Source organism: Anoplopoma fimbria, chromosome 9 (assembly GCF_027596085.1).
Source record: "Anoplopoma fimbria isolate UVic2021 breed Golden Eagle Sablefish chromosome 9, Afim_UVic_2022, whole genome shotgun sequence".
Taxonomy (NCBI): domain Eukaryota; kingdom Metazoa; phylum Chordata; class Actinopteri; order Perciformes; family Anoplopomatidae; genus Anoplopoma; species Anoplopoma fimbria.
The window spans coordinates 27333434-27356452 of record NC_072457.1 but is presented as its reverse complement, the minus strand read 5'-3'; the positions used below and the strand labels follow the sequence as shown (position 1 = coordinate 27356452).

Below are 23019 nucleotides of genomic sequence, written 5' to 3'. Positions count from 1 at the left end.
ATGTCAGGGAAATTTATCGTGGTGTTCGCACTGCTGGTTGTACTGCTGCCACCCTCTGCAGCCGGAGAAGATAAAGAGACTCATCTACTACAGCAGCTTCTAGCAAAGAGGGAGGGAGCGAGAGGCTTGGCAGGCAGACAGGAGCCGGCGCCTCAGGCTCCCTCAGCACGGATGGAGAGACGGGCACACCTATCGGAGGACGAACGGGAAATTATGACCAAACAAATAATGCAAGCAATCTCAGGTATGCTGTGGTTTAGGGTGTTAAGCTCTTTAATTGTTTCACTTTTGAAAGTGATATGATTGAGTGAGTGGGCAGAGATCCAAGGAGATGCTCAGATATGTGTACTTAACACCTGTGTGTGGTTCATGTAGGAATGCTTTGTTCACAGGGATGATGAACTCTGAGTGCATGTCTGATCGGGACTACCAGGGCTGGGTGGACTTCGGACGCCGGGATGCAGAATGAGCCACCTGGACGCTCAGACTTCCTGCTGTTTGTTCACATTTAATATAAAGTCCATGTTGTACTTTCACTGCAACTTTATAAATAAAGCTATTTTGCAGAATTATCACAATAGTAATATGTGTGTTCATCGCTGCCATGAAGTAAACGAGAGACGTATAAAACTGTGCTGGATGGAAATGCAAAGTTTTATTCACAGGTGGTACAATTCAAACAGCTGTGATGCTAACACAGAACAGAGCAAACAGTAGTGCAGAGAAACAGTGGTTTGGTTGATTTAAGTCAGAACACAAATTATTATAACCTGTGTTTATGATTTCTTCCTTTTTAATCCACAGTATCCTATGCCTTTTTGCTACAGTTGATTGTTCAGAAAGATTTCAAAGAAACATGCTGTTTAAATAATTAGGACCACTCTTCTGCTCTTCTTTAAATAAGGATTTCCCTTGACGTCATGGGGAACTCATTACGAATGCCCCAAACTGTTTTGATTTAATTTATCTCCCAGCAATTAAAAAATTCCTGATAACTTGAAATGCAGCAGATTTTGTACAAGCAAGGTTTTCATAGAACGCAGTGCAGTAAATGTACATATTGCTCATAAAAATCCCATTTACCTTCTTTGATGCAGCATGGCAAACCTGATTTCATTTTGGTGAGGTTTTGCTCATGATAAAGTTCAGAAATCTTCCAACAGGTGACACTGTACTTTATGCAGCAGCCATAACAGCATGTGCTACATGAAAGCAGGCGATGAACTGTAGGGCAGACGGCCGCAGGACGTCAACATCACCAACATTTTTTAGTTCAGTCAGCGCATTGTCTGTCATTGCAACGCTCCTTGATCAACGTTTCAAGTGTTTAACTCAGAATATTCAACAATCTTATATACAACATGCTAATCTCAATGTAGCAGCTAATAAGGAGGAAGACCAGAGTGTATTTTAGTGCATTTGAAGGTTCTCCAGTGTGACAGCATCGGTTCAGTTTGTGGTTTCAACAAACAATAATTTACTGCACGTTATCCTTTTTAATTTTTCCCAAAAGACAACTTCGTTATATACACATAAGAGTTGTATTTTTTTAAACCAGTGGCGGGGAAAACGTGAAAAATGACAATCACGAAACACAGTATAAAAATGTTTTTTCTTCATGATTTTTTTGTGTAAAAAGAAGCCAAGTCAAACAAACTGGTGATAATCAGGTTGTTTTCCTGAGATGAAGATGTCACACACACACACACACACACACACACACACACACACACACACACACACACACACACACACACACACACACACACACACACACACACACACACACACACACACACACACACACACACACACACACACACACACACACACACCTACTGTACACACATTCATAGAAAATAATATGACTGAACACCAACAACTTAACGTATGGCTCTAGCACATTCTGTGGCTTTTGTTTTCAAGACACCAGAGCTGTGGGTCCTGAACTGCACAGTGGAGATCACATGGCTGGATGTAGAGTCACTACAGTGAAATGAGAGAGCTGGAAGTGATGAACAGTCCTCATCAAACTTTCAGAGGACGACCGACTGCTTCTCTGTTCCACTGCGGCCCGTCATCCCCCAGGCTGCCACTCTGTGCAACCCCAGAGCATGAAGCTTCTCAACCAAGTTCAGACTGAAAATGTACCTTCGTCCCTCTTTGTCCGGCGGTGAGTCGCCACATTTGTCTTTTGCTGTGGAGGGTGAAGGTTCAGTACTATGGTTGTAGTGCGGGTGGTGGTGTGGGTGAGGAGAGGCTGAGATGCCGCGCTCTTTCAGGAGCTGCAGGAGTCCCAGTGATGAAGTGGTTACATGTTTGGTGTCTGTGGTGGTCCAGCCTCCTTGGCCAAAGGGCCGCTGGTTGGATGGCGACGAAGTGGTCACGAGCTCACAGTTCCGACAAGATGGCAGGCCGAAAGAGTGAAGGCTGCAAACAGAAAAAAAACAACAGTTAAAAACAAAAACTCAAAAGATAATAAAACAAAGCTGGTTCTTCGCACACAAACATGCAATCTCATGCACAAATAATGACAAAAATAATAAAATGTTCAGAGTTTCAGTTAGTTCACATGTTGTTAGTGTCCGTCTATCGTTGCTGTAAGAAGGATGAACACAATGTTAGTGTGGCAGTGGTGATGAAACAGGATCTGGTGGTTCGCTGTGATGAAAACCTAGAAAGCTCAAGAGACATTAAAGCATAACAAACCGAGAATATGTGGGGAGTACAAACCAGTTAGTGTTGTTAGGAGGCGACAGAAGCACAGTGCATGATTGTTCCACCTTTACAGTTAGGTCATAGATAAATGTTTCACATCTCTACCACCTTAAACAAAGACTTCTTAAATTATTAACCGTGGTGTTAGTTTAACAAACATTGGTCCTGTGCCTCCGGGATTAATAATAAAATCCAGCATTCATAGTGCATCCATAACCCTCCACTCTTACTTTTCCCCGATGGCACCTTTTAGAGATGGAGGAAGAGCCTCGACAGACGTTTTCTGCCACTGTTGGGTGTAAAGAGCAGAAGTTTAAGAGGAGAGAAAAAGCGTCATGGAAGCAGGAAATCTGGAACATCCACACTTTATGAATGAAAGTGACACTGCAAAAAAAAAAGCTGTGGATCAATGAATCAAAATGATTATCTCCCAGGAGTTCCCTGTTCAAAGTTTACAGTAACTCATGTGCATCACAATAACACCAAATAACACAAAACAGCATGCTAAAAAATAGTTAACATCTTACCTAGTGGATAAGGATGGGATGAGAAGGGAGGGTTGGAGGGCTTGGCAGGTGGTTATGGTATGTGTGGGAGAGGTCTGAGGGAGCTTGGGACCAGGTGGAGAGACTGCGAGATCATGAAGGGAGAAAATGCACATTAAACTACGCATGGAGAAACTACAAGAGCTGATAAAGCTGGTAACTGAAGAAATACCACTCAACTAATGGGACATGAACAATGTAGAGGAGGAGATAAAGCAGGAAACATGGATTTGTAGAGAAGATTTAATGAGGTGAAGAGAATTATGAAGCTAGTGGAAGTGTGTAGCATGAGTTCAGTGTTTTTGAGAGTGTCTTACCCATGCCATGTGCTCCAGAGAGCTGCGAGAGGTCGGGTTCATCCTCCTCCAGGTCGTTCAGACTGTAGACGTGCTGGATGTCCACCTCAAGCTCCCTGAAGTCTTTAGTCAGGACGCCCGGACGTGGATGCAGGATGCCTCCCAAGTTTGGTTTGGCCAACTGTTGCCACTGGTGAAGAGTCACCGAGCCTGACGAGGAGGAGAGACAGAGGGAACCCAGGTTGAAGAACGTTGTAAAACGATGCAGTTATGTTTATTTATACAGTTAGAAATTACTATGATTTATTTGAGACGCTTTGTCTCAATTTCTCCATCAAAAGGATTCTACAGCCTCCTGTGTGCACAAACAAATTAAAATTCAGACACGATAAAAGTGAAAATCTTTACTCTTAAAATAAAAAAAATGTGAACATAAATCACAAACTATAATGTTTGTGACTTTATAAGGCATATTTTTTGAGATGAAGTCTTGGTATGTAATGTTATGTTGGTGAAAAGTACAGTGATGAGGTTATTTGGGACATAAACAAGTTATGTTTACATCTATTTTTTACATCCATATTTCTCTGCTAGTGGTCTTCTTCTCTGGCTTTTTATGTGCACTGCTATATTTGTTTTGAGTGTTACTTCCACCAACTGTTGATCAATCAACGTTGGATTGATAACGTCAAATGTAGATACTAATCATATGATATAATAATAGTTTTACTTTTGTAAAAGGAAAAAAAGTAATCAAACCGTTGCCTTATTTCCAATATTTCAAAATAATACTTTGTACTTTTAGGAGCGGAACATCTTTGCACCTGTGATATTTAATTAGGATCACAGACTGAGGTCAACACTGATCAGCATGCTTGTGCTCCATCGTGACTCCACATTATGGGGATAAGTTCCAAGTAACTGATGAGACACAGTATCCAGCTGAGACTTTTACCTTCCAGAGGTTTGACGATCTGCAAGCGGTCGGGCAGGTAGGACCTGGAACCACCTGAGGAGCCACAGGAATGTCGTGAGCTGCCGTTGGAGTAGTTGGTGCCTGTTGATGCTGCCGGGCTGGAGACCAGACTGTCATTAGGAGTCAGGAAGCCACTGGAGCCCTCGCCCTCCTCGCAGTCCGCTGCCAATGCGTGTAGTTTACGCTCACGCTCCACTTCAAAGAAAGGCCGCTCAGAGGAGTGGCTCTGCTGGCGGGCTGACAGGTTGCGCAAGGCGGCCTCAAGGTCCTGGCCTCCTGGTGTGCCTGGCTGGCCCAGACGCTTCGGCCCGCTAACTCTGTGGTGAATGGGTGTGACTCTGTTAATCATTAAAAACTCATGTGGCAACATTTTGTATTTAACGTAATCAAGAAGGTTTCCAAATTAATCAAATGCATTAAAAATGATTATCTGGAATTTTCCATTTGATAATTAAGTGCACGTGCAGTATGTGCATGAATGCCCACTCAAACACACCTGTTGTCTTCTTTCTGAGTATTATTGGAGCTGGGCTTGTCCTCCAGAGTGAGGCTAGCATTGTCTGAGCCGTAGTAGCTGGTTCGGGGGGTGCTGGTGCAGCTGGAGTGAGTTGACGCCGGGCTGGAGCCTGGCAGCCCCAGGGAGTGGCACCGAGACTGCAGCCTCACAGCCTTGTTCACCACCTTCACTGTTTCAAACACACGCCGAGGGTGGTTCCTGCAGGGAGAAACGGAGAGGCAAATAAAGATGACAAACAATTTACATTATTCATCTCGGTTGTAGACCCCTTTAAAAAAAATACAACCAGAAATGCAATCACTGGATATTTCAAGCTGCAAAAGTTAATTGTATGAATTGTTATTTATTTTGAACCCAAAACTGTTCAAAGTAAAATGCACAGAATCCCAGCTCACCAAGACTGAGGCAGAAAGCACAAATCTGTCCTGTCAATCACTCATGTAAGTTACCAAGACGACTCAGGCTTTTAACAGAAGATGGATGCTCACGGTTGTCATGCCCATTCAGTTTGGTGGAGCACATGCTGAATGGGCATAATGGTTGTAGGTATAACCCACATTAGGGTTACATTTTAGTCCATAAGTTAAAAGTTCACATGTCCACCGCCTACCCCTTCAGGTTTTTATTAAATGAGAACAATTCAACAAATGGAGTCTTTTAAATCATAAGGTGCCATAAGGTGTGCAGCGGAGGAAAATATGTCTCCTTTGTTTAGTATTTATTATGTTCTATTCCAAACAGAAAACATAATAATATTAATTTAATTTATCTACAACATCAAAATTCCATGACTAAAGAAGACACAATCAAAGTTTGGAAAAAAAAAAAAATGTAAATAAAAATAACTTCCTTGGGTCAGTCCATATCATATGCTTCACCAGGACTGTGTGGGTGTGTGGTTTGATCAGATTTGATTGACAGTTGCCTGGCAACATGAACAAGCAACCTTCATATCGTCAGCACATTTTCATTCAAATGCTGCTAAATTCAGATTGGTGCAGGGAAATACTTAAAAAACAGAATTGCAAAAATCTGTGATGTGAAGAAACAGGGTGTTTTTTGCTCAACTGATGGTTCCAAGGTCAAGACTTAACTTTGAACCTCAACTCCAGAATTAACTCTTCCTTTCTGCATTTAAATACAAACATAAACAACGGCTGTTTCCAAAGTCAAGACTGAACTTTGTATTTTAATGCTGAGGATAACATCATTCTAGAATTGAGGTTCAAGCATAAACAACAACACCCACTTTGACTCAGAGCCTGGATTGACCAACATTTGTTTTTATTTTAAAATAAGTCTTATGTTTCAGTCATCTAGCTAGCTACTTCCTTCCACAATAAGCTACAAGATCTTTGGTCACTCAACATGGGGGGAGGACCCAAGAGAAAAAAAAAGGTAAGATTTTATCATTTGACCAGAATGAATCTGTTGGCAAAACTAAAATTCAGCACTGCACGTATCTTATAAAAGCACTTACCTTTAAATCTTAAGTGTAATAAAAAACATGTGCTGTACTGTCTCAGACAACATAACTCTAACAACCAAAAATGTAATCTAAATAACCAGAGTGGCAAATTGTTTTAACCAATAAGATGAAAATACGAAATTGAAGTAATGTTAAAAAAAATATGGCCAGATCTTTGAATCTATGGAAGAATATATGAAGCTTTTGTAAGTTATTTATAAAATGGATTGGACTGAACAAAGCCCTACATGTGTTACTAAGTTACTGATATAGATTATGATCAAACATAAAATATATCAGGAAAAAAAACAAGTTCAGTGGAAAAAATCCCTTTCACCCCCGGTTGATTCAGAATTTGTATTTGACTGAAAACATGGTGTTGTACTCAGAGTTTTTTTGAGTTTTTCAAGGCATTTGTCACCAAGAATGTCACCACAGAGACCCATTTGAAATAATTTCATCGGTGGGCCATAGCATCAATCACCATTGTGCTACCTCCTTCAGTAATGGATAATGATTTAAGAGACATTTATTTAAATGAAAATATTTGCGATTGCCACTTTACATTTTGTGGTAAATGATGCTGTCTTAGTGAAAAGTAGCTTTATATTGCTACCGTTTTCTTTGACAACAGATGTTACAGGCTTAGATACATTTACTAGGTGTGATTGTGATTTTAATACTACTTGTATATATTTCAGCAGTGCAGTAATGTCGCCAAACAACACAAGCCACATGCAGGCAGACCAGCGGTGGAAGAAGTGCTTAAACTCAAACAAGCCCTTCAAACAGCTAAGAAAACAAACCAGAAGCTGGCCTCTATAAACACCAACCTGAGAAAGCAGGTTAAGGAATTCAAGCACATGGAGATCAGTTGGGTACTGCAAAAGGATAAACTTGTGCAGAAAAACAGAATTATACAGAGGTTACTCCAGAGGAAATACTTCCTCGCTAGAAATGAGATCAACAGCTTGGAAGGGGTTTTCAAGGCCACTGAAACCAACAAGGCTGTCGGGAGGAAAGAGACTGAAAGTCCCCAAGCGTCCTCTGAGAACACCTTGGATGAGGAGGAAAGGCGGCGACCCGGAGAGGAACAAGTAGCCACAGAGCTTAAAGAAATGCATGACAAGTGTCAGGAGCAGGAAGTGGTGATAATGAAAAAGGAAAAGCTGATCACCAGGGTCAAGAGGGAAATGCTGGCTCTCCTAAAAGAGTATTTGCAGAAAGAAGATGCACATGAAGCGAGAGACAGCAGAAAATAAAATGGGAGGCCCTGAAGGTCAAAGGAGCGCAGGAGAGAGAGAAGGTATGCCGTTTCATTTACAGCAATAATTTTACTTTGAAAAAAACTGTTCACTGGATTCTAACAACTAATAATGTTGATATCCTAATTAAAACATACTCTGTTGTGTCTTCCTTTTACAGGAGCTTCCCTTAAAAAAGAAGAATAAGCTCCTTGTCTTCCTCTCTCGCTCAATTTTTTTTTTAAAGTAGCTCAGTAATTAGCACTGCAGCCTTATAAGAAATAAAAAAATTACTAGTTTATGTACTGTTGTTTTGATGTCTGGTCCCCTCCTTTCACCCAATCTAACACATTACAAAGATCACAAGACCTTATACTAAAAGGTATATTATGCATGCTCTCAATCATCACTTATGACTTTATATAAAGTTAAGTGGTTTAGTCCACTGGTTCCCAAACAAGGGGTCGTAACCCCTCAAAGGGTCACCAGATATGTTCTGCGACACAAATTTGAAGAGTTTTGTGAAACCGTGGATATTTTTTTTTTCTTTGGGGCTCACACATTGAAGAGGTTGTCTGACAAGTCATAGATATCTTTTTTAGCAAGGTGTTACAAGCAAATAAGGTCAGAAACAACCGCTTTTTTTATACTGTAAGTTCCTAAAAGCTTGTGTTTTTTTAAGTAGCTAGTAACTATAGCTGTCAGAGGAATATAATAAAGTATTTTCTCCTTACATTTAAGGGAAAAGGGGCATTTGTTTATTTTAAGCATTATTAAATATCAGTAGCAAATTTTAAAAACACCCCACAAATCATAATGAAAACACACCCTGATTTGAGTAGAAAAATGACAACTGCTGTGTTGGAGTTTGATTTGATCATAATAGACTATCACTATTGTTATCGTTTAAGATATAACCTGTTTTATTTCAAGAGCTGTTGAACACACAACTGCTGACATGAACACAGGGCTTGATTACACTGCTGCAGCGTGCATGGACACATGGACACACACACACACACACACACACACACACACACACACACACACACACACACACCTAAGTGACTCATGCAGCGAAGAGTAGACACAGAAAAAGGTGTGGGTCAGGGACTTTCCAAACTAATTAAAAAAGACAGGTAGCTTGCATAGACAGTTTGACAGCTTCCACAGAAAACTTCTCAACCTAGTCCTGCGGCCATTTTCAGCATGAGAAAACAAACACAGAACACCAGACTCACTTGTACTCTGAGGGTGCCGGGGTGTCCAGGCCTTTGCGGAAGGTGCCCTCTATCTCGGCTGCCAGTGAGTCCATGGGGAGGACGGAGGCCAGAGCAGTGTAGCGCTGCACCGTGCTGTTGGGAAGGCTCTTATTACGCAAGTTCTTGATGTCCTCCCAGGCCTCGCGGAGCATGTCCTCACACTGAGAGTATTTGTCCTTCAGGTCCTTGAGCTGCAGACAGGGGGGAGACATATCTGTCAAATTATAGTACAAGAAGGATACATGGTATAATTCATAAAGTCAGAGCTGAATATTGACATATTAATGATTAAGTATCTGCAAAGACACAAACAAACCAGTCTGTGTGGGGTCGCACTGAAGGCTCTTAGAGTAGCTGATGTGCATATTAATAAAATATCAACTAAACATTATATGTGCAGTGCTGTGTGACACAGAGACCTCCTCATCAAACTCACGGAAGTCTGGAGTAAACGCAAAATCATTACAATTGTGCAATCAGGCAGCTGTTCGATTGGAAGCAAGTTTTTAAAAATGCTAAACAGTAGACAGTGAATTGCCCTCTGCCTCTTTCTAACACACTTTAGCCCTTGACTCTCTAGAAGCCCTCAGAAGATTGACAAGAGCTCTGAAGGTCTGGCAGCAGACGGACGGTTGAGTGGGGAATGTCAGCCAGCAGCATTTAGACATGGCCGACATCCAACACGGAAATGGACTTAGATTGTTGGCTGTTTTGCCGTAGGCTTGTTTCTGAGCATTGTGGTTTGGTAATTGCACTATTAAATGGAACTTTACATGTTTACATGCCATGCCTGGTTGAAGACTTGAAAACACAAATCATTTTTTAGGTGTACACATTCTACTTGTTGCCATTTGGAAAACACAATTGAGCACACGTAAGAATTACACTGATGAAGGTCACAAGGAAACATGTCATTTTACACACCGAGTGTTGCTGGATGTGAAAGGTTCCTAATCCTACTCAAAGTGAGTATATTTTGTCAAAAAGATTTGAACTGTCTTGCCTCTGATTGAAGATTTAGCTGGCTCTCACGGGAGGCACACAGGTGTTGGTTCAGCTCTTCGTTCTCATGGGTGAGCTAGAGAGACGGGGAGAAGACAGTTAGAGGAGTTGTAATGTGATTTGACACAAATGCATTCGTAGAGAACATAGAAACGCTCCCTCACCCCTTTGCAACGGGCCTGCAGGTCAACGAGCTGTGCCAGCAGTGAGCTGATCTCCTCCTGTTGTCGGAGAGTGTCCTCAATTTTCCGTGCTAGCTCCTCTGACAGGTCGACGACCCGCTTATTAACGGACGCTGAAATACACGAGTCCAGTAAATACACCTGTAACTGATCGTCTCAGCGTTGCTTTCATATACTGAAACAAGACTGTTCCACTTACAGAGTTCTTCCACACACACCATCATCAGCTCCTGTTCTTGCTCCTCATAGTTGGTCGTCTCTGTTGTGAGCTCATTGGCCTGCAGAAACAATGTCGATGTCAAAATGTCATACTTTTAACACTGGAAGCAATTAAAGAACTACTTATCATTGTTATTTAAAATGTACAGTACAATATCAAAAGCTAGATTTTAAACAGACATGGCCATAATAATGACGATGAACACCTTTAATTGTCTCATTTCATCTTATATGTATGAAAATATTTCCTTTCATTTCCTTCTGTGTTAGAACTTTGTGGTACTTCATACCTCTACTCGCAGTTTGCGGTTCTCATCCTCTAAACCCTTCAGTTTCTGCTGCATGAAGTCGTAGTGGACAAAGTTGCTGAGAGAACTGCATGATTCGTTCCTTTTTATTCTACAACAAGAAAACATACATTGTCAGCATTAAACATCTTTAAGTCTTTCTTACTAAGAGAAAAAAAAACTGTGAACAATAAAAATTAACGTGTTTATTTCATCTAATTATTTTCTAACAGAATGAGTGGTAATGAATTTACTTAAAATCGTTATATAAGCTGCTGCAAAGAAAATAAATGAAAATATGACAGTAATGGTTAGTGATAATGATGAACTGCTGATGGGAAAAGGTTTAGTAGAAGGCTTAGCTGGAAACTTTGAGTAGATCAGTTGAGATGTTCCGACGTTAGCAGACACACAGACTCAGTCCACTGATACATTTAGGGGTCTCTTTTATATATCAGAATAACTGGAGAAGGAAGTTTCTTTTTTTTCTGATGTTACATTGCAGCACAAAGTATTGGTTTCTGTTCATTTTATGCTGCATGAACAAGGATAATGTAGTAGAGTACACTTTGTGTTGTTTTAATTTTGTTTATTAAAAAAAAGCTTTAGTCAAAGTTCCAAGTAGCACTAGACATACCAAAAAGTTATAACTCTGTTTATTGAAAGAGCTCCATATCTAATCAAATGTAAATAAAATGTGTTTTCTGTTCAACTGTTGTGATAGAACAGAAATTAGTAGCATGAATAACAAGGATTCACTTTTTCAAGGAAATCTTCATTGACTAGGTCACAAACCTACTGTTTGTTTTTAAACAAACTAATACTATATGTTTTTGTGAATCAAAACATTTCAAGCTGTGTGGTTCCTTAAACTCTGTCTTTTGTGTGTGTGTGTGTGTGTGTGTGTGTGTGTGTGTGTGTGTGTGTGTGTGTGTGTGTGTGTGTGTGTGTGTGTGTGTGTGTGAGTGTGCGAGTGTAAACTCACGGTGATTGTGACTCAGCGTTCTCGATCTCCTCGGTGCTGGCGTAGAACTGAAGGAGGTCGTCTCGCATCGAGAGTTCATGGCGGAGTTGAGCAATCTAGCACATTCAGTAAATAATATCACTTGGATGTAAAAGTAAGCACCACTTTGACAAAGTAACACAGATCCATTATTTCAGTGAGACACTTGTGTCATGAGGTTTGTTTATACCTCTTCGGTTGCAATCTCAAGCTGCTCATCCAGCATTTCATTGCGAGCGGTTATTTCTTGGTTCTGCTTCAGGAGGGATTGACCGATTCTCGCTGCTAACTCGAGATCCCGCTCTTTCTGCAAAGTAAAGACATAAATGCTACATTTATTGTGTGGAATATTGCATAATGATATAGTACATTTGTATATTGTAAAAATGTGGCAGATATTATACAATCACAGTTTCATTGAGGCGATCACAATTGCAGGTATGTTTTTTAACCAAATGTACTTTTTTTCTGATCTCACTGACAAACACAAGAGTGCTGTAAGGGGTGACGAACAGGAACGGTCAGTGAGGGAGATAACTTTAATCCTTTATAATCCCGTTTCATCTGCTGTGTGTCTCTCACCTCCTCCAGCAGGTGGGTGACTGCCTTGATGTCATGATACGTCTTGGTGACCTGGCCCACTCTCTCTGAACACAGCACTGAGGGAGAGAGAGAGAGAGAGAGAGGGATTTACTGAATGAAGAGACAGAGCTGTAGAAATCACTCAAACGAAACAGGAACAACAAAGTCCTGCTGATCAGTTCTCATGAGATAAGGGTTATGAGCAATTATTTTGACTGATCACTTCATCTTTTTCATTTTTTTTACCAGCTAATGAACAAGCCAGATTTACTGCAATAGAAAACTACTAGAGTTTCTTCTTAATAGAGACATTTAAGTTTGATTTGTTTGTTATACTTTTATGATGTTAGGGGTTTTTCAGGCTTGCCTGGTCTGTGATTTTCCCATTGAAGTGGGCTACTTTAGAAGTGCTGCCACAGGTTGAATATTTTTGTCCTCTGGTTGGGTAGACCTATTTTACATGTGAATTACATGATAATAGTCATGTAAAAAAACCAAAACTAATCCTACCAAATTAACTACAGTTAACAATGACACTCACTAAACCCCGGGAGAAACATGATGCCAAAGAGGGCAAAATACAGTAAAACTTAAAAAAAGGAGAAGAAAAAGGAATAAAGCCTATAGTAAATGAGTATGAAGTAAAAGCAGTACATTTATGTTGTATGGGCAGGAAGGAAGAGGAAAAAGGGATGAGAGTGTTGTTAGTTAGTTTGTGTGTCAGTGAATTGGTCTGTATGTACACAGAGCAACATTTTATTTCTGATAATATACTTTATCTTTAGGATGAAGGTTAAATAACTGTTTATGGAAAACTGATTTTAATACAGGCATTTAACATTTTTTGCTGTTACTTTGTAGATATTACTAAACATTTAGCAATGAAAGCAATGCTGTTGTACTTTAAAAGCAGTATATACTTTTAGGGGCTGGTTTTGTCAGAGTCAACCCTGTTGATATTGTTGTTTCTTGGTGATTAAATCAAAAGTTATTTTTTAATTTAATTTTCAATCAAAAAGTTTCTGGAGGCACTTTCTGATGAAAATGGATAATTGATTAAAAGCATAAAATAAAAAAAATGGATTGTTATTCACAGATCAAATTGTCATTTACACACAAAGAAGACTGTCATCAGTCTGGGTGTGTCCATTGGTGTTTTTAAAGGTTAATATTTGGGCAGCCTCTCCTCACATAAACAAACCATTGTCACATTTTTTATCATTAAATATTAACCTTTAAAAACACCAATGGACACACCCAGACTGATGACAGTCTTCTTTGTATGAATGAGATCCTCAAGTACACCTCTTCTTCTTGAAGTCTCCACAGCTACAGACCACAACATCTCCATGTGGTCAGCCAGATACTGATCCTCTTAGCTTGATCCCTTTCAGCCCAGATAAGACGGCTGTAAAGACCTCGTTCTCCTGGATACCAATATAGCTCATCAGGAGAGACTGCCAGGGCTAAACTGACAAAGTGTTCACAGCAGCAGGACATGTGCAGAATGGAAGGGATAACAGAGACTGACTATTGACCTGAAACTTTGTTTACATCCCGGGGAATGCTTTGTGGATGTCCACTTCAAAGTCAATAAGGATGAAGCGTTGTGTAAGGTCAATGAGCCGATTGAGTCATTGATGTGGTTCTTAATTGTAGTAATTACTGCTCTGGTTATGAGCCAAGCACTGTCAAGTTAATATCTTTTGTGATTTTAATTTTGCTTTTCTTTAGTAATTCTTACTGCAGTTGTAGGTTTTGTGCTTTTGGAGCAGAACTCATTAAGATGCGACCATCTTTCAATGTCTGACTCGTCTGATTAATGACACTGCATACCTCTAAAACAAAACAGTTGTGTTTGCTTACTTTGTCAGAAAGTTTAGTTGGACTAAAGAGATGGGAAGTTGCCAGACAACAAAGTAATTAGATTGAGTTCCATGAATTTGGCCCGGAAACAAAGCGATTTGATAGCTGGATCAGTGTCTAATCAGCCTAATGGAGAGAACCTAACCTTGAGCTGAACTATCGTGCTGACCATGAATTATATATCATAACTCATGTCTATAGCAGTCTGAGGTGATTTACTGTTAGGTAGAGCTCATGTTTCCACCCTCACTAAGTAGTTTGAATAGTATTGCAAAAACAACTCTTGAAAAAACGAGTTTCACAAGTGTGATAGTGAAAGAATTTTTACTCATCACTAATAATCACAAAGCTTTCCCAGACAAATGTCAAAAGAGAAATAAATGTCAAAGCCGCTCCTGCAAAAGTAGATTCTGAAACAACAAGACGACAAAACTGAAAAAATCATATTGGAAACTCTTTTAAATAAATTTAAAAGTACTTGAACACTGAATCTCTAATAGACGAATAAAACTTGCACAACTGACCAACCCTGCCTCTAAATGCAGTGTATATATACACATACATATATGTATACATATATATATATATATACATATATATATATATGTATATATATATATATATATATATATATATATATATATATATATATATATATATATATATATATATATATATATATATATATATATATATATATATATATATATATATATATATATATATATATATATATATATATATATATATATATATGTACATATATATACATATATACATATACATATATATGTATATATATATAAATAAATAAATAACTGGGGACTCTCTACTGCTCAGCGTATTTGCACCCACGTGCCATGCGCCCTAACTATTCAGCTATTGGGTCAAGATATTTCCATTTAAGATCAGAATTTCATAATTAGGAATGGCAATATATATGACCTGCATCCCCAGTTATTTATATATATATATATATATATATATATATATATATATATATATATATAGTGGACATTTGACAAATTTGGACATTTGTGATTTGATCTGAAAGGTTTGGCTGTTTGTCAAGAGGTCTAGAAAGAACTTCAAAGCTTGACTCTTAATTAATTAAATCAAAACCTTCATAAGAAGGTGTAACAGAAGTACAGTGCTCACATCCACTTTAAAACCCTAATCTTCAACAACAGTGTCAACACGTCTATGTCTGATAACAAGATGTTGCTGGCTGGTCAGTACAGCACTCACTAAATTACTTTGAATCAGATGGTATACCAAACAACAGTGTTAATAAACTGCAGCCGAAACTACGCACAATTAGGTTGATTGCGTAATTGCCAAAATAAATTCTATGAATTAACAAAGGTTAATCCCATAATAGTTCTACATCCTCAAATCCTACTGTACTTAGAATGGATTGCAACCCAAAAGCAAAGTCAGACTGTCAGTGGGTTTCAGATACTGTCCTGTACATACAAACACAAAATAAGACCCAGTTCACTACAAAGTCATTTAAATTCTATCAGCAGTACCTTCATTACTTCACATCAGTCTACTTCTTCTATGTTAAAGTAAAGTGTATTGAATGGGCTTATTTGCACTTGAATGAATGCATTTTTACTGCAAGCACCTAAACTGTTCACCCACAATGTCTCACCAGCGGTAATATCAGATCTATTTCATCTTGACCTGACGGCCACGGCGTAGAGCAGATCAAGGAAAGATATGCCGTTATGCCAGCAGGAGGTTTTAAGGTTTGGGTTGAACTAAATCCAGGAAGCCAACCTGAACTGCTTGCTTGTTAATACTGTAGCTAATGGATGAACCTATTAGACTTATACTTATGACGTCTGTTTTGTTTGTGGGGATCAGACGGGCATGGATCAGCTCCAAAAATAAGATTCTCTTTGATCCTCTATTGATCTCTTTTGTTCTGAAGGTCCAGACTTGACTAGACTGGCGGGAGCTAATGTTGATCTGTCTGGACATTTTTCTTTTGCGTCCTTGAAGAGTGAACGGTCCTACTTATTTTACAATGGTAACATAAATCTCACAATTAAACATTACAAATAACATTATAAATATAATTATCAGATTCATCACTAATGGGTTAAAAACTAAAACTTGATTTTAGCAATACAAACATGTCAATACAGTGACGCACACGCAACAATGTGTCCAGCAAAAAACAACTGAAGGATATGTGCACTTAAAATATATCCAATTTATTTATCCTATTTCATAACAGAGGGGCTAGAAAGGTATTTGTTTGAGTGTCCTGTTTTTTTGGAGGGCTGCCCGTGTCGCAGCATTCGTGCCGATGCCAGCCACATGCCCATTTAGACAAAGAACACCTGATACAGAGGAGGATAGTCACTATAAGCCAGGCAACACCCTCAAAGGATCTTGTTTCAAAGTCATTTCTTAGGAAGAGCATTCAGGTAATTTCATCAATCTCAAATCGACCAATTGAATTCTCTATTTCCAAAAGCGCTCTTCCTCCATAACTCTATGGCTCTGACCTCCATATAATAAAACACAAACTCACAACGCTGCCAATAACAACTGCTGACATGAACACAGGGCTTGATTACACTGCTGCAGCGTGCATGGACACATGACACACACACACACACACACACACACACACACACACACACACACACACACACACACACACACACACACACACACACACACACACACACACACACACACACACACACACACACACACACACACACACACACACACACACAGTGACCTTCACACCACTAAGAGGAAACTAAAGATATTTACAAAACTTTACACGTCTCGGGGCTCTTTCAGGTCGAACTAAAGGAGTCTCATGACAGGAACTACAAAATCAAGCAGCATTTTGTTGAATGTAACGATCATTTGTGTGATGCAATGACATCACTGCTCCTCGCAGTACATGAAGTGCACTCTAAAGTATTCAAGCAGTTAGTTAAGACCTTGACGAAGCAATGTCCAACAAAACACGCCACACAGCAATATTTGCAGTGCAGATTAACCATTAACCACGACATTTTATACCTCATGCTTTACATCTAATTTTTCTTAACTCTCTCTTCTAAACATTGACTCTGCAGATCCCTGATCAGCCTCTTGTGCATCCCACCTGCCTTTACTTTTCTGCCTCTTCACGGTTATCTCACCTTGTGTTACCTCCCGGCAAAGGCTTTCCTTGTTGTTGTTGTTATTATTGTTATTGTTATTGCTGTTGAGGCATTTCTTCTCCTCCTTCACTGCTTCATCCATCACAAGACTGGAGTCGCTCTTCTCTTCTTCCTCCTCCTCAGATGCAGAGGAGCTCCATACCTCCATGGTGACCGGAGAAAAACTGCCTTCCGTCTCTCCGTCCATCGGTTAAACCCCTTCTTCTTCTTCTGGTTCTACTGTGTGTACGCTGTGCTGTCAGACGCCAAATGTGTCTCTGGCTTCATTCTGCTGGCCTGTGTGTTTTTAGATAACAGTAGCCACTAGCCTACGTGAGTGGGTGTGTACACCTGTGTTCCTGTGTGTGCAAGAGAATCTGGGCTGCTTGCTGTTAATACATAATCCCTCAGACTGTAAGAGCCATCTGTCGTCATGCGTGCCTCCGTTCACCTGGCCACGTTGGACTACCGGGTAAGAGAAGAGGGGAGGAAGAGGAGGAGGGATGAAGGAGGAAGAGAAATCTAAACCCCAAGCCACAAAAGCTGATATTGCTCACACTGACCTTGTCCAAGCACAAAAAGATAAGTATCATTAGCTATAATTAAAAAAATAGATCAGGATGGGGATGCTTGTGCAGTTTAAAAGGATGCGGCATTAAGACCACCCACCCCTCTGGAGTTGAGGGAGATGGTAGGTTCCGCCCTTGCCAATGGCTGATCTTGTTCTGCACACATACGTAATACCAGATACAGAGAGGGCTCTGCGTAATACTGGTGCAGACAGAGCCACACCCACTTTACAGGGGTCTGATGGGAGCAATAGAGTGAATAGAGTCTGAGATTTGATGGGTTTTATAAAGGGGCTATAAAACAAAAAATGTATGTATTTGTCTTATCCATCAATTAATATATATTTCTCCCTATAATAAAACAATGGTATGTGTAATACTTATAGATTAAGCTAATACTTATATGAATAACATTTTGTATGTCATACAGAGCATTAGAGGGTTGCTTTCTATGAGCAGCAAATAGGAATTTCAAATAAATTCTCCGGTGAACTTGTGCTGCAACGATCCACAGTCATGTTCACCGTCCTGTCTCTGTCCGTCCCATGCCCGTGCAGCTGCTACCCAAGACACAGCTGTTTTCCTACAATCAAATATTAACCAACTCATACATTTTTTAACCCCAAACAGACTCTTTCCAGGTCAAATGCAGCACGCAGGAGACAATGGAGACGCAGCTTTCACCATCTGTGATTTCCCATCCCTGCTCTCTGTCTTTGCAGAGTCAAATCTTTGAGGACGGCACATCTAAATGAACGGTTTCCGTGGAACTCATATCACCCTCTATGGGAATGGTTCAACCAGTCGCAGTTAAAAGGCCAGTGCTATAACAACACAACTAAACATGCTCCAAGGAGACATAGGTTATAAGGAAGTAAAGTCTCAAGTACCTTGTACATAATAACAAGCAAAGATGGGACAAAGTCTTTGAGTCACCTCCCAGTAATAAAATGAACAATCTGCTTTGATTCAACCTTCTCCAGACATCATATTCCCTGGATCATTGAGAGATGAACCTTATTTAATTATAACTATAACATATTCACGAGGGGCCGTTTGTTACACAGCACAGGCAATGAAGAACGGTTAGCATAAAATCTTGATAAACTCCGCTCAGCCCACTGCTGTAACACAATGTGAGGTTATAATAAAGAACCATATCACCAGAACAAGTCTCTGCAAACTGAGCGCTGATATCACTGGTCAATATGTGTCCAAGGAAACACCCTTAAAGGTCATTCGGCAGGTTGTTTTGACCCACAGCGAAACACAGCACTGCACAACAATCACGTAGGGCTCGTAATATATAAACAATCATTACTTATTTAAGATCATAAATGCTCTGCCCTCAGTCTGCCAACTTTCCACTAGAAGAGCAACACAACATGCTGCAGGTTAATAATTTAACCAGACAAGTTACCTCCCTCTTCTGCACCGCACGTCCCAGTTAATTCACGGGTACATGCACTCCTTTATGTGGATCAGTTGTTGCATGTCACTAATGTTATTCTAGGTGTGACTAAAACATTCCTCAAACTCTTCCTTATAATTCTGGTTGTGTTTTCCAATGAAATTGTGACTTACGGTTAATTCCCTTCATAACCATTATCATTTCAGGTTTTAAAATGTTGTTTCACATGCTATGTGAGATCATTTTAATGAACAAATCTGCTGGAGTGCAACGACTGAAATTGAGAAGTTGTGAAGACGTAAAAAAAAAAGCGACAGCAAAGCATAAACATTTTTTAATTCTGCCAGAAATGTACCTGAAACCTGCATTTTCCAAGCTTCAAACACAACATTGTTATATTATCATCTTGTAAAGTTGATAGGACACATTATTTAGCAACCAGTTGCCTTTTTACACATCTAGCTTCCACAGATCAACATTAGCATTCATTTGGAGTCGTCTCCATCTGCTTCTGAGGGAAATATCTGCCTTTTCTGCTGCTAAATGCTCCACTGGGTTAACGCAAACGCAGTGCATGACAGGAATAAAACACAAACAGATGGTGCAGAGAAGGAATCTGTGAGCTAGAGTGTAGAACACTAAAAACCAACAACACCATATGCCACCTTCCAAAAAGAGGCAAACACTCCAACATGGCACAATCTGCATGGAGCAGGTTAGTCCGTCCTTGTCCTAAACAAACATGTGGCTTGGCACCAGCTGGGCACAGCCTGTTTAGCATTATGAGGACGCAGCCATACAATCTCATGAAATCCTATCACTATAAAAGGCAAAGTCATCAGGAGTAAGGGATAGCTTGGAATAAAGTTCAGTCAGATAAGCAGATCTTTCCTGGGAAACCGTTGAAGTATGCCTGCACAGTTACCCGTATTTTTTACTGAAAAAACGAGACTGTAAATGCCAAAGCAGTAGCGGAAGTAAAGTTATCAAATGTACTGTAGATTTGGGGGAGATTAACATGGGCAAGAGCAGGTGTCCTTATCTTTTCAGATATCATTGCAAAGTACATACGGCAGATATTTGCACATTCACCTGTGTTGAGTGGTTGTGTCGCTGATTTACTGGCATTGTGTTATGAATGTCAAACTGTTCTGAAGTCAGGCTCTCTCTATCTGAGAGCAGATCACAGGGTTTTCAATTATTCACTAAAAACTATGAAAAATGATCCCTAATGGCCAAAGCGGTAGTATAAAAACAAGCCTTTAAGTAGTTGAGGTGTGGATGCACACAGCGTCCCAACACCGCACAGTCTAGACAACTTACACATCTAATAATAAACCTCTTCTGGGCTGCTGCAGAAACAGAGTTGCCTTCAATGTCATCATGATGTCGGAGAGGCCACTGGGATATGCCGTCTGTGCGGCGTGCATGTGGAAACCGCTTAGCCAAGCCAAGTGACGGCAGTTAATCCGCTTGGTGACTTTTGACATCTGTTACTCACAAATGTGGCAGCGTGTGTGGAGGAGAGGTGAGGGGAGATTAGGCATCACACACTCAGGTCGTTACAAACACACACACCTTGAGTTCATTCTCATTTCTTGGCAGAATATTATTAAAGAAAAAGATGTCATTATGTGATCAAGCAAACAAGTAAACAAGCAACTAAAGACTATTTTCATTATCTATTAATCTGCAGAGTAATTTCTTGATTAATTGACCATTTAGTCTACAAATGTCAAGAAAATATTGAAAAATGTCCATCACAATTTCTTAAGGAGACATGAAGTTCACTTTTAACATGAATATAATTCATATAAAGATCACACACACGGACATGTACACCTTTAAAGCTCTAAAACAACTAAAGTACAGTTCTGCAGCTCACCATCAGTAAACAAGCCTTTCATTTCCCTTGTAAAAAAACTTCAAAGGGTAACTTGGGTATTTTTCTGTTTGTTACTGTGTCATGTGACCTACCAGAGGACATTTGGTGGAACTGTGACTGAGAGTTAATTAGATCAGTGACATGGAACACCATTGTTGTAAGAGTTTGTTGTGTTGGAGAACAGAAAGCGTAGCTTAGCGTTATCTAAAAGACTTTCAGAGTTGCGGCTGAAAATGTTGCTTATTTCGACAATGTGGATGAGACATGCCGGATAAAGCTAAAGATAAAGAACACATTTTTATTTCTATGTAGGGTCCCTTCCACAATGTTGTCAGACACCTATAATAACTATCTGAGCCTTGAAGGTGAAGGGTTTAGCAGCCGCCGTCTGCAGCTTACAACCTCTTGTTGTCCCCATTAGTCACTTGGACATAAAAAAGTGGGAAAATAGGGTCCAGGTGGAAAAATATGAATGTTACCCTTTCTACACAAAACAACAACAAATCCTAAAATATTTCACAGGGTAACATGAAGAGGAGCCGACCACTGGTAACATCATCACTACACACTACACGGTATGTTGAATACCTATGTTGAATACACTTCCTGTAAGTCGCTTTGGATAAAAGCGTCTGCTAAATGACTGTAATGTAATGTAATGTAATGTATGTTATGTGTACATAAAACAGCACTCACAGAAGTACTTGAGAGTCTCTTCAAGCTGCTCGTGTGTGAGTCCCAACACGACCGTTGGTGGCAGCAGAGGGGTGTGCAGCCAGTCGTCATTGTCGTATCCAAACACACTGTCCGCTCGAAGGGTGTAGCTGGGCTGACCCTCTGAAAGGAGGCTCACTATCTCCAACTCTGGCAGGTTTGAACAAAGGTCTGAGTGTGGGGAGTGTTTGTTTGTACATGTGTGCATTTGTATAAAGGTTTGTGAGTGTGTGGGTTTATGTGTGAGGAAAGAAAAAAAGACAGAGAGAGGAAACAGCACTTTAACAACCACACTTTGACTGACATGTCACCTACGATGGCACACTGCCCTCTAGTGATGAATCTATGAACCTACATTGTTAACTTAGGAGTGCACTGTTCAAAATATAATTAAATTATCCTTTGGGGCTTGGCATCATCAACATATTTAAGTAATTTGCGTTTTGATGAGTGAAGTATTCATCTTTATTAGGCAATAAATATTTTATCTTTTGAAATTATTATACTTTAAAAAGTTATTCCTCCTTTGTGACTCACCTGTTAAAGTTGACACATCATGGCATCGTTTCCCCAGGTCCCTTAGCTTTTCAGGTGAATCAAGATGAAGAGGCTGGGGGTCCACATCCACGCCCCCCGATGCCTCCCCCCACCCCTCATGGAGGGAGAAAGCTGAATGGGAGGCCAGGTGGGCCTGTGGGGACCAGGAGGGAGGAGAAACAGTAGCAGGAGGAGAAGAGGGGGAGGGAGAGGAGGCAGGGTGGGACAGCTTGACTGGGGCCGGAGGGTTCAGGGTGAACAAACCCAGAGCTGGGTGTCCCACTGTGGGACTCAGGCCCCCTGGTGGCTCAGGGAGAGGACGCAGGCTTCCAGGGCATCAGGCTCTCATTGGCTGAGAAGGTAATGAAAAGAGAGAGTGAAAACAAAGAGGAAGAGAGTGAGTCAAAGAGAGTAGAACCACTTTAGATGGTTAAAGGAACCAAGTGCATTTATGTCTTTAATAAAGTGCAGCAGGACACTAACGTTATTAATATACTAGTAAATTCATAATAAGTAACTGCACTCATCTGATTAGGAAATCGAGGTGTATACTGTAT

The 23019-nt window shown here is 40.1% G+C and overlaps 2 protein-coding genes across 2 annotated transcripts; one reads left to right on the top strand and one right to left on the bottom strand.

Annotated features, from left to right (window-relative positions):
- Positions 1-469, top strand: LOC129096491 (gastrin/cholecystokinin-like peptide). Its single transcript, XM_054605292.1, has 2 exons — positions 1-244; positions 393-469. The coding sequence occupies exons 1-2, from the start codon at positions 1-3 to the stop codon at positions 467-469; spliced, it is 321 nt and encodes a 106-aa protein (XP_054461267.1).
- Positions 470-1793: 1324 nt separating this feature from the next.
- hap1 (huntingtin associated protein 1) lies at positions 1794-22796 on the bottom strand (the record flags this gene model as incomplete). Its single annotated transcript, XM_054604328.1, has 15 exons — positions 1794-2430; positions 3246-3348; positions 3581-3769; positions 4515-4852; positions 5032-5250; positions 9006-9217; positions 10030-10104; positions 10193-10323; positions 10410-10488; positions 10720-10828; positions 11702-11796; positions 11910-12026; positions 12302-12378; positions 21908-22096; positions 22463-22796. Coding segments are annotated over 15 exons (2661 nt in total), but the record flags the coding sequence as incomplete, so codon positions are not given.
- Between the last annotated feature and the right edge of the window lie 223 nt (positions 22797-23019).